This window comes from Leucoraja erinacea, chromosome 9 (genome assembly GCF_028641065.1).
Source record: "Leucoraja erinacea ecotype New England chromosome 9, Leri_hhj_1, whole genome shotgun sequence".
NCBI lineage: Eukaryota > Metazoa > Chordata > Chondrichthyes > Rajiformes > Rajidae > Leucoraja > Leucoraja erinaceus.
Genome location: NC_073385.1, coordinates 27,345,822 through 27,358,728, shown reverse-complemented (window position 1 = coordinate 27,358,728; position 12,907 = coordinate 27,345,822). Strand labels below are relative to the sequence as shown.

The 12,907-nt window shown below is 42.3% G+C and overlaps 1 protein-coding gene across 3 annotated transcripts in view; it reads left to right on the top strand.

Moving 5' to 3' along the window:
- The window catches only part of trim9 (tripartite motif containing 9), an 81,201-nt gene that overhangs the window by 42,314 nt on the left and 25,980 nt on the right, over positions 1 to 12,907 (top strand). For all 3 annotated transcript variants that reach the window (XM_055640393.1, XM_055640394.1, XM_055640395.1), the window contains exons 2-4: positions 3,024 to 3,119; positions 7,191 to 7,313; positions 8,035 to 8,145. In XM_055640393.1, coding sequence (XP_055496368.1) covers positions 3,024 to 3,119; positions 7,191 to 7,313; positions 8,035 to 8,145 — 330 coding nt within the window. The remainder of the gene's footprint in view (positions 1 to 3,023; positions 3,120 to 7,190; positions 7,314 to 8,034; positions 8,146 to 12,907) is intronic.

Sequence of the window (12,907 nt, the reverse complement as noted above, 5' to 3'; positions counted from 1 at the left end):
GCAATAACACCAGAATCCCTTGCTATCCAAAAATGTATGGATCTATTCACTGAGCCACAGCCACTTGGAAGAGGCTTCCAAAGCCTGTGAATAAAGAAGGTCTTCCTTAACTCAGTCTGAATGCCCAACACATGACTTTGAAACTGTGACCCCTGCTTCGAGACACACAAATCAGGAGAAATACCATCATCCAAATCTATCCTGTCAAGCCTGATTAGAATATTGTGTTTCACTTTTACTCTTTTAAAGTCAGGAAAGCATCACCTTTAATTGGAGATATTTGACCTTAATTGATAACAATGAGTTTGAATCCTGAAAAAATCCCACTAACAGTACTACTAAAGCTCTTTCACAATACTGACTACAGTAGTTCTTGAAAGCATTCACCATAATCTTGAAGGTAATTTGAAATAGGTTATAAATGCTGCTTTGCCAATAGTGCCCACATCTGTCAATAGATAGTTTCTAAAACAATATTGACCATGATCGTATGCTCTAATGACCAGATGCAATGAGATTCAAAGTTCAATCAATTCCAGTTGTTTTTGTTAGCTGTTTGACCTGTTAAATTCATACTTCTGGTTGTAATCAACCATATTGACTTGGTGTATTCTTGCATGACTAATTCATAGACACCAGAACAACAGAATGAGCTCAAACTTTGAAGTGATCAGAAAATTGATAAGCTTAAAAAGAGAAATTTAAAATATTGTATCTATTGTATTATGAAAGGGAAGCACAATTTTCAAATTGGCTCCCTGATGCAAAATTAAATTTGGTGCTTGAACCCTGGGGGCCTGGGCCAAGACATACAGTGCATTCAGAAAATATCCAGACACCTTCGCTTTTTCCACATTTTGTTACGTTCCAGCCTTATTTTAAAATTGATTAAAAAAATTTTTTAAATCATCAATCTACACACAATACCCCAGAATGAAGAAGCGAAAACAGGTGTTTAGAAATTTTTGCCAAGTAATTAAAAAGAAATAACTGAAATATCACATTTACATAAGTATTCAGACCCTTTGCTATGTCACTGAAAATTGAGCCATGAAGACGAAGGAATTGTCCGCAGACATCCGAGACAGGATTGTGTCGAGACACACACCTGGGGAACAGTAAAAAACAATTTCTGCGACATTGCAGGTCCCGAACAGCACAGTACCTCCGTCATTCTTAAATGGAAGAACTTTGGAACCACCCAGGACTCTTCATAGAGCTGGCCGCCCGGCGAAACAGCAATCAGGGAAGAATGGCCTTGGTCAGGGAGGCGACCAAGAACTCGATGGTCACTCTGACAGAGCTCTAGAGTTCCTCGGTGGAGATGAAAAAACCTTCCAGAAGGACAACTATGCAGCACTCCACCAATCAGGCCTTTATGGTAGAGTGGCCAGCCGGAAGCCACTCCTCAGTAAAAGGTACATGACAGCTCGCTTGGAGTTTGATAAAAGGCACCTAAAAGACTCTCAGACCATGTGAAACAAGATTCTCTGGTCTGATGAAACCAAGATTTAACTATTTGGCCTGAATGCCAAGTGTCATGTCTGGAGGAATCAGGCACCGCTCATCACCTGGCCAATACTATACCCACTATGAAGCATGGTGGTGGCAGCATCATGCTGTGTGGATGTTTTTCAGCGGCAGGAACTGGGAGACTAGTCAGGATCGAGGAAAAGATGAATGGAGCAAAGTACAGAGAGATCCTTGATGAAACCTGCTCCAAAGTGTTCTGGGTCTCAGACTGGGGCGGAGGTTCACCTTCCAACAAGACAACGACCCGAAGCACACAACCAAGACAACGCACGAGTGGCTTTGTGACAAGTCTGTAAATGTCCTTGAGTGGCCCAGCCAGAGCCTGGACTTGAACCCGATCGAACATCTCTGGAGGGACCTGAAAATAGCTGCGCATCGACCCTCTAACCTGACAGAGCTTGAGAGGATCTGCAGAGAAGAATGGGAGAAATTACCCATATGCAGGTGTGCCAAGGTTGTAGCGTCATACCCAAGAAGACTCGAGGCTGTAACTGCTGCCAAAGGTGCCTCAACAAAGTACTGAGTAAAGGGTCAGAATACTTATGTAAATGTGATATTTCAGTTATTTCTTTTTAATTACTTTGCAAAAATTTCTAAACACCTGTTTTTCGCTTTTTATTACGGGGTATTGTGTGTAGATTGATGATAAAAAAAAAAGAATTTAATTCATTTTAGAATAAGGCTGTAACGTTACAAAATGTGGAAAAAGTGAAGGGGTCTGAATACTTTCTGAATGCACTGTATTCTAAATTCTGTAGGCATTTGTAATAAAGAATGCAGTGTCTGCATGAAAAAGGAAATGAAAGCATTTAATTTATTAATGCTAACTAACAACATTTGTCATCTAAATATCCATAGTTTCTGCAAACAAAAATTATTTTTCATTACTCTAGACCAGTATCATTCTGTTGTCTGACCAGAATGAAAGTGAAATCATAAAGATGTATATCCTTTTTTTCTTGGGATCAGAATGTAACTGGATAGGCTGCCATTTATATTCCATCTATAATTGGCCTTGAAAAGCTTGTTTGACCATTTCAGAGGAAGTTCCGACTGCATTAGTGTATCAGATAGGTGAGCCATTGTGAGCACGTTTCGCACCTGAAGAACAAAAATGAACTGGGTGGTATAGGGTTAAAAAATCTACCTCACACCATTAATCAACCATGCATGAATTTTCAAGCACTAATAACACACGTTCCAGTATAACAGTCAGGAGTACACATCCTGACTGCATTATTTTGCCTTTAATGGTATAAAAGTGTCTAAATACATTTAAAAAAATACTGGTCTTTTTGGAAGAATTAAATCACTGATGTTTTCCATTGAATAAGATGTCAGCTAAGAAAGTGAAAAATATTTTGACAATTTAAGTTTGAATTTGTGATCATGTACAGCTACTCTTGAACTTGGTTGTCCGAGATGTGCACTAGCATCAGTCTATCCTTCTGAATATTAAGTATTTTTAACATGTACATTTGTGTTTTTAGAATCAGCTCTCTCAAGCATTGAATGGATTGTCAGAGAAAGCAAAAGAAGCTAAAGAATTCTTGGCACTACTGAGAAACATGGTGCAGCAAATCCAGGTATGAATTTTACCGTTTAATTAAAATCTTATCTGCTGCGGTTAAGTTTGTTGTCTAATGTGGATTACGTGTTTATTAGTTCATTTTATCGCCCCTTGGAATGCTGATTAATATATGACCACCATATAAAGTGCTCTTGGAAGTAAATGAAAGGAAATATGCTTTAGTTTTGATGTGGCTTTGTCTATCGGTCAAAGTTGTCCTTTTCCTGGTAGGATAAATATGAATGCGAAGCTAAATATAGTTGATGATCAGCATGAAATATATTCCTCTGTTCCCAGGCTACAGCAGGCAAATTACCCACTCAGTTTTAGGAAACATATCACTTCAATTTAAAAGGCAAACAAATTAATCCCTAGGGTGACATATACTTTTCAAATATTCCAAATGTATTGTTACTTAATTTTGGTCCAAAATAAATTCTGTGATGCTGTATCTGTATGATTTCATTCCAATTTATATACTGACCCATTTGTTGGATCCTACTAATTTTAAAACACATTTTAAAGCCCTTGGGAAATCAAGTGCATATTACAAAGACATTGCTGAGAGATTGACAAGTTCTAAACAGCTTCCAATGTTTGCAGACACAGACTTCGCCTTGATTTAAGTTTAGTTTAAAGCGTGGAAATAGGCCCTTTGGCCTGCCGCGTTCGCGCCGACCAGTGATCACCCGTATACACCACACACTAGGGACAATATACGGTCCCTATGCGGTCAATTAACCTACAAATCTGCTCGTGTTTGGAATGTGAGAGGAAACCAGAGCACCCGGAGAAACCCATGCAGTCATAGGGAGAATGTACAAACTCCGTATAGAGAGCACGTCAGGATTGAACTGTGCTGTCCCTGAAATTTCATTTCACCTATTATTTCATATTGATTTTTATGTAGAATCTGTTTCATTTCTAATAGTCCTGTACCGCTTGAACCAATTTATAAAATCATTCCTAATAGCCACTCTACATTGTACCAAATTAATAATTGTAATTACACTTTGAAACACAGCACAAAATTATTGAACTATAGTTCTATTTACGTGCACATTTTTTTCATGTTATTGTAGAATGGTTATAACAGGCAGAATTTGTTATTATCTTTAAAAACTTCTCTTTTAATGTCCTTTTTCTTACTACAAATGAAAGGTGTACCCATGGGCACTCACATGGGTCCCAGCATTGGCTGTGTAGAACAGTCCTTGTTCCTAACCTCTCTTGTATAACACCCAACTCTTACACCATTATCTCGATGGCTGTATTGGTGCTGCCCACTCCACCCATGCAGAACGTGTCTAATTTATCACCTATGCTACTAACTTCCACCGCTCTCAAATTCACTTGGACCATTTCTGACGCTTCTCTCCTTTTCTGGATATCTCGGTCTCCATTTCAGAAGACAAATTATCCTCGGACATTTGCTACAAAACCCAGTGATCCCACGGTTCACCACTGGTCACCTTGTCTCATGTAAGGAAGTGACCCCTTTCCCCAAATTCTCCATTTCCAATCTGCTGTGAAGATGAGCCTTCCATTCCAGAACGCTTGAAATGTCCTCCTTTTTCAAGATATGTCCAAAAACCAATCAAATCTGCTTAACCTTACCCGCTGCCTTGAGGATATAAAGTGCTGGATAGCCCAGAACTTCCTCCAACTAAACGAGAGTAAGTCTGAGGTCATCCTTCTCGGCCCCTCGGACTCAATCAAAATGATAGCAGACAGCCTTGAAAGCCTTACCCCACTACTCAAACCTCAAGTCAAAAACCTCGGCGTGATATTTGACTCAGCACTGAAATTTGACAAACAAGTCAATGCCATGGTAAAAGCTAGCTTCTTTCAGCTTCGGATGATAGCTAAAATAAAACAATTCCTCCAGTTTGATGACCTCGAAAAGATCATCCATACATTTATCTCCTCCCACCTAGATTACTGCAACTCCCTTTATACTGGCATCAGCCAATCTTCCCTGTTCCGCCTGCAACTGGTCCAAAATGTCGCAGCGAGACTCCTGACGGGCACCTGAAAAAGGGACCACATCACCCCGATCCTGGCCTCTCTCCACTGGCTCCGTGCGGTTCCGAATACATTTCAAGACCCTCCTCTTTGTCTACAAAGCCCTCAATGGGCTTGCACCCATCTACATTAAAAGTCTTCTCACCCACTACACCACCTCCAGGTCCCTCAGATCGGCCGACTTTAGGTTGCTGAATGTCCTGCGGTCTAGGCATAAGCTCAGGGGCGGCCGCGCCTTTGCGGTTGCAGCTCCTAGGCTGTGGAACAGCATCCCCCTCCCCATCAGAACTGCCCCCTCCATCGACTCCTTTAAGTCTAGCCTTTCCTGACGTCCTCTGAGTGAGGGCTATTTGTATATATGTATGTAGCTTGTTTGTGTATACTATTCTTATAACAAATGTAAAGCACTTTGGTCAACGAGAGTTGTTTTTTAAATGTGCTATATAAATAAATGTGACTTGACTTGACTTGACATGTAACTTACCCTTTCCTGTGGTTGACGGAGCCCTCCCTTGCATTTTCCCCATTACTCAGACTTCCGGTCTCAAACCTCCCCCTGCCAAACCCAACAAATATAGGGTTCACTGAGTACTCACTTTTCTCTCTGAAGTCCTCTGCATCCAGCATGTCATCCTTTGTCATTTCCACAACCTGCAGCGATATCCCACAACTTTTTTGCCTTCTCCAGGGACCACTCTCTGTGTGACTGTGGTCTGCTCATCCCTGAATTTCATCCCCAACCACAGGGGGTCCATCACCTGTCCCTACACCTCCGCCCACAACACAATCCAGGGACCTAAACAACCCTTCTAGATGAGGCAAAGATTTATCCGCACATCCTCTAACCTTGTCAACTGTATTCAGTGCTCTTGTCGTGGCCTCCTTTACATCGGTGAGATCAAGCGCAGACCTGGAATGTGATTTGCAGAGCACCTGCACTCTGTCCATAGTGACCATTTCAAGCTCGCAGTTGCATGCCATTTCAATCCCCTTCCCATTCCTGCACAAACTTTCTGTACTCAGTCTACTTCACTGCCAGTGTGAGGCCCAACGCAAACTAGAAGAGCACCTCATATTCCTCTTAACCTTCAACCTAATGGTATTAACATAGAATTTTCTAATTGCAAGTAATCTTTATCTCATGTTACCCCTTGCTCACTCTTTCCTGGATCATTTCTGGTCCTCCCATTTGTATTCTCTTTTCCTTATCTGCCTCCCATCACCCATTTCGTTCCCGTTCCCCCTCAGAGTTCCACTGGATTCCCTGTCATATCTAGAAGGGTCTCGACCTGAAACGTCACCCATACCTTCTCTCCAGATATGCTGCCTGTGCCGCTGAGTTACTCCAGCTTTTTGTGTCTATCTCATACCTACCCATAATCTTTTTCTTAGTTGTCTTCATTATCTTCCTTGCCTATTAGATTCAAGCACATGTAGCCATAGTTTCCCTGCTTCTTTCCCTCCACCCTCTGTCTCTACTTTTACCCTCACATCTGACTCCTTCGGCCCATCATTCCTTATCGGTCCACTTATCAACTCCTGGACCCTGTCTCACCCCTCTGCTTCACCTCTTTATACTAATTATCTTTCTTTTCACTCAGTTCTGATGCAGGATCTCAATCAGAAATATAGACAGAATATAGACTCTCCCACCTCCACCCACAGATGCTGCTCAACTTGCTGAAGTCCTCCAGCAGTATGTTCATTGCCCCAAGTTCTGGCATGTGCAGTCTCTTCTCTGTTTCTTTAGTTTAATTCTTTCTTCCCCTGTTGGCTTCTCTCCATGTCTAAATACTATTTCTCCTGCAGTTGCCTCTTCGCATCTTTCACTATTTGGCCATCTGTCAACTTGTTGTACTCTTATATCTCTTGCCACTTTTTCCATTGTAGTCGGATGATGACCCTTGGGCCTTAAGGAGATTCTTATATTTTAGGCAGTAATGATTTTCATAGATATGTCATAACTCTTGTTTCAACCCATTTATCATTTGATCTTTGGGTGCCTTATTATATTTGAGTCCATTTGACTGTCTGAATGATTTACTTTATTTGCTATGTCCAGGAGAACAGCGTAGAGTTTGAAGCCTGCCTTGTTGCTCAGTGTGATGCTCTCATCGAAGCTCTGAACAGAAGGAAGGGACAGTTGCTTTCACGAGTGACCAAAGAACATGAGCACAAACTGAAGGTTTGCCTGGTTTAAATGGTATTCCACCTTTTTCATTCATACATTGTCCTATTATACCATTACAGTGTGCAGGGCCATACTGTACTTTGTTGCATCAATGTAGTTTGTAGGATCATGTAATTTGTGATCTTGTTACTTTTACTGCTGTGTCATTTTACTACCTAAATTTTATTCTGCTTGTTATACACCAGCACAACCTAGGCAATGATTACTCATTCTTAAATGGCAGATTCCTTATCTCGAGACTGTGCCCTCTAATCATAGATTGGCAGATTAAGTAAATTCAATATCCTTGGCTAATCGACACCTCTTTGAAAATTCTCACCCTAGTTTTCAAATTACTCTGCGGTCTTGTCACTGTCCATCTGTCATCTCCATTGCAGTTCCTGGTTCCGGATTCTATTAGCATCAATGTGGAAGGTTGTGCCTTCTCATTGTATATCGAGCATGTTCCAGGCACTCATCACACCTCTGTGTAAAAATAAACTTGTAACTGGAACTAATCCCTGTAACTAATACCGCATAATCCAGGCATCATTTTGGTAAACCTCATCCGCACCAGTCCCAAAGTCTTCACATCCTTCCTGACATTGAGTGAGAATTGCATGCCATATTCCAAATGTGGACGAACTAAAGTCCTAGAAAGCTGCATTATTCCTTCAAGTGCCACTTCACACTTTTTTTTTTTTAAAGCCTCGTATTCTGCTTGTTTTCCTTCCAGGTGGTCAGAGATCAAATCAGCCATTGTACCGTCAAGCTGCGCCAAACAACTGGTCTGATGGAATACTGCCTGGAAGTAATTAAAGAGAATGATCCCAGTGGTTTCTTACAGGTTGGTGTGCAACTGTTCATACTTACGTATTTTTTGATTGAATTGGCGAATGATTGTTTCTTAATTGTCTGTTATTTTCTTGGAGGAACAACCAAAGATTCAGATCTTATCTCAATAGACAATAGACAATAGGTGCAGGAGTAGGCCATTCGGCCCTTCGAGCCAGCACCGCCATTCAATGTGATCATGGCTGATCATCCCCAATCCGTACCCCGTTCCTGCCTTCTCCCTATATCCCCTGACTCTGCTATTTTTAAGAGCCCTATCTAGCTCTCTCTTGAAAGCATCCAGAGAACCGGCCTCCACCGCCCTCTAAGGCAGAGAATTCCACAGACTCACCACTCTCTGTGAGAAAAAGTGTTTCCTCGTCTCCGTTCTAAATGGCTTACTCCTTATTCTTAAACTGTGGCTCCTGGTTCTAGACTCCCCCAACATCGGGAACATGTTTCCTGCCTCTAGCATGTCCAATCCCTTAACAATCTTATATGTTTCAATGAGATACCCACTCATCCTTCTAAACTCCAGAGTGTACAAGCCCAGCTGCTCCATTCTCTCAGCATATGATAGTCCCACCATCCCGGGAATTAACCTTGTAAACCTACGCTGCACTCCCTCAATAGCAAGAATGTCCTTCCTCAAATTAGGGGACGTAAACTGCACACAATACTCCAGGTGTGGTCTCACTAGGGTCCTGTACAACTGCAGAAGGACCTCTTTGCCCCTATACTCGACTACTATTGTTATAAAGGCCAACATGCCATTCACTTTCTTCTCTGCCTGCTGTACCTGCATGCTTACTTTCATAAACTGATGAACAAGGACCCCCCAGATCCCGTTGTACTTCCCCTTTTCCCAACTTGACGCCATTTAGATAGTAATCTGCCTTCCTGTTTTTGCTACCAAAGTGGATAATCTCACATTTATCCGCGTTAAACTTCATCTGCCATGCATCTGCCCACTCCCCCAATCTGTCCAAGTCACCCTGCATTCTCATAGCATCCTTCTCACAGTTCACACTGCCACCCAGTTTTGTGTCATTTACAAATTTGCTAATGTTACTTTGAATCCCTTCATAAATCATTGATGTATATTATAAATAGCTGCAGTCCCAGCACCGAACCTTGCGGTACCCCACTAGTCACTGCTTGCCATTCTGAAAGGACCCGTTAATCCCTACTCTTTGTTTCCTGTCTGCCAACCACTTCTCTATCCATGTCAGCACTCCATCCCCAATACCATGTGCCCTAACTTTGCCCATTAATCCCCTATGTGGGAACTTGTGCGGGAACTATGTGGGAAATGTTTTCTGAAAGTCCAGGTACACTACATCCACTGGCTCCCTTGTCCATTTTCTGAGTTACATCTTCAAAGAATTCCAGAAGATTAGTCGAGCATGATTTCCCCTTCGTAAATCCATGCTGACTCGGACTGATCCTGTTACTGCTATCCAAATGTTCGGCTATCTCATCTTTTATAATTGACTCCAGCATCTTCCCCACCACCGATGTCAGGCTAACTGGTCTATAATTCAGTTTTCTCTCTTCCCGCCTTTCTTAAAAAGTGGGATAACATTAGCTATCCTCCAATCCACAGGAACTGATCCTGAGTCGATAGAACATTGGAAAATTATCACCAATGCATCCACAATTTCTAGAGCCACTTCCTTGAGTACCCTGGGATGCAGACCATCAGGCCCTGGGGATTTATCAGCCTCCAGTCCCATCAGTCTCATCCAACACCATTTCCTGCCTAGTGTGGATTTCCTTCAGTTCCTCCGTCACCCCAGATCCTCTGGTCACTACTATATCAGGAAGATTGTTTGTGCCCTCCTTAGTGAAGACGGATCCAAAGTACCTGTTCAACTCATCTGCCATTTCCTTGTTCCCCATAATAAATTCACCTTTTTCGGCCTTCAATCCAACTTTGGTCTTAACTAATTTTTTCCTCTTCACATACCTAAAGAAGATTTTACTATCCTGCTTTATATTCAAGTTCAAGTGAGTTTATTGTCATGTGTCCCTGATAGGACAATGAAATTCTTGCTTTGCTTAGCACACAGAACATAGTAAGCATTTACTACAAAACAGATCAGTGTGTCCATATACCACAATACAAATATATACACACATGAACAAATAAACTGATAAAGTGCAAATAGCAGATAATGGGCCACCAATAATCAGAGTTTTGTCCGAGTCAGGTTTAATAGCCTGATGGCTGTGGGGAAATAGCTATTCCTGAACCTGGTTGTTGCAGTCTTCAGGCTCCTGTACCTTCTACCTGAAGGTAGCAGGGAGATGAGTGTGTGGCCAGGATGGTGTGAGTCTCTGATGATACTGCCGAATTTTTGAGGCAGCGACTGCGATAAATCCCCTCAATGGAAGGAAGGTCAGAGCCGATGATGGACTGGGCAGTGTTTACTACTTTTTGTAGTCTTTTCCTCTCCAGGGCGCTCAAGTTGCCGAACCAAGCCACAATGCAACCGGTCAGCATGCTCTCTACTGTGCACCTGTAGAAGTTAGAGAGAGTCCTCCTTGATAAACCGACTCTCCATAATCTTCTCAGGAAGTAGAGGCGCTGATGAGCTTTCTTGATAATTGCATTAGTGTTCTCGGACCAGGAAAGATCTTCAGAGATGTGCACCCCCGGGAATTTGAAGCTCTTGACCCTTTCAACCATCGACCCGTTGATATACAAGGGACTGTGGGTCTGCATCCTACTCCTTCCGAAGTCCACAATCAGTTCCTTGGTTTTGCTGGTGTTGAGGGCCAGGTTATTGTGCCTGCACCATATGGACAGTTGCTCGATCTCTCTTCTGTACTCTGACTCATCCCCATCAGTGATACGTCCCACAACAGTGGTGTCGTCAGCGATCTTGATGATGGAGTTCGCACTGTGACCGGCTAAGCAGTCATGAGTATAGAGCGAGTACAGCAGGGGGCTGTGCACGCAGCCTTGAGATGCTCCCGTGCTGATTGTTATCGAGGCTGACACATTTCCACCAATACGAACAGACTGTGGACTGTGAATGAGGAAGTCGAGGATCCAATTGCAGAGGGATGCGCAGAGACCCAGTTCTGCGAGTTTGGTAACCAGCTTGGAGGGGATGATTGTGTTAAATGCCGAGCTGTAATCGATGAATAACAGCCTGACATACGAGTTTTTGTTGTCCAAGTGGTCCAGAACGGAGTGGAGGGCCAGCGAGATCGCATCCACCGTTGATCTGTTGTGGCGGTAAGTGAACTGCAGTGGGTCCAGGTTTTTGTCGAGGTAGGAGTTGATTTGCTCCATGATCAACCTCTCAAAGTACTTCATCACCACCGGCGTTAGTACCACTGGTCGATAGTCATTGAGGCACGTCGCCTTACTCTTCTTGGGCATTGGTATAATTGATTCACTTTTAAAGCAGGTGGGGGACCTCAGACCTCAGAAGTGAGAGGTTGAAAATGTCCGTAAAAACTCCAACCAGTTGTTCCGCACAGGTTTTTAGAACACGACCGGGTATACCATCAGGTCCAGGCGCTTTTCGAGGGTACACCCCTTTGAAGGATTTCCTGACGTCATCCTCTGCAACTGGCCAGCCTACCTTGGCTAGCCTACCTTCGTACCTCATCTTTTCTCCCTGTATTGTCTTTTTGGTTAACTTCCGTTGTTCTTTAAACATTACCCAATCCTCTTGCTTCCCGCTCATTTTTGCTACGTTATACTCCTTAGCTTTAATTTTTATATTTTCCCTGACGTCCCTTGTCAGCCATGGTCGTCCCTTTCTCCCCTTGGAATCTTTCTTCCTCCTAGGAATGAACTGATCCTGCACCTTCTGTATTTTTCCTAGAAACACCTGCCATTTTTGTTCCACTGTCATCCCTGCTAGTGTATCTTTCCAGTCAACATTGGCCAGCTCCTCCCTCATAGCACCCATAGTCCCCTTTATTCAACTGCAACACTGACACCTCCGATCTACTCTTCTCCCTCTACAATTGTAGATTAAACCTGACCATGTTATGGTCACTACCTCCTAATAGCTCATTAACTTCGAGGTCCTTTATCAAATCCGGTTCATTGCATTACACTAAATCCAGAATAGCCGTCTCCCTGGTAGGCTCAAATACAAGCTGTTCTAAGAATCCATCACGAAGGAACTCTACAAAGTCCCTCTCTTGGGCTCCAGTACCAACCTGATTTTCCCAGTCTACCTGCATGTTGAAATACCCCATAACAACCACAGCATTACTTTTGCCACATGCCAATTTTAACTCCTGATTCAACTTGCACCCTATGTCCAGGCTACTGTTTGGGGACCTGTAGATTTGTCCCATCAGGGTCTTTTTACCCTTACAATTCCTTCGTTCTATGCATACTGACTCCACATCTCCTATTTCAATGTCACCCCTTGCAAGATCTCGTAACTATTATTCTACCTTTTTCTATGTTTCTATGTAACAAGATTGGGGATATGCTGGACATTTGCTCAATTATTTATGCATTAGTAATGACTACGGATTTCATAATGAGCCTTATTGTCTTTGATATTGTCTTCTAAGAAAATAACATGTTTATTGATATTTAAAATATATTGATGAATTCCCATTAAAAAAAAATCTCTTTTTAAACATGCTTCATATTTTAACGTGTTTTAATTTTGGACTAATGTAAATAGATTGGCTTCAGTAACCAAAGATTGACAAAAAGCTGTCCATATCTAAAATGTTCATCTTGAAGGCAATTTCATGAGGACATAGGCAATTACATGGGTTGTTATTTT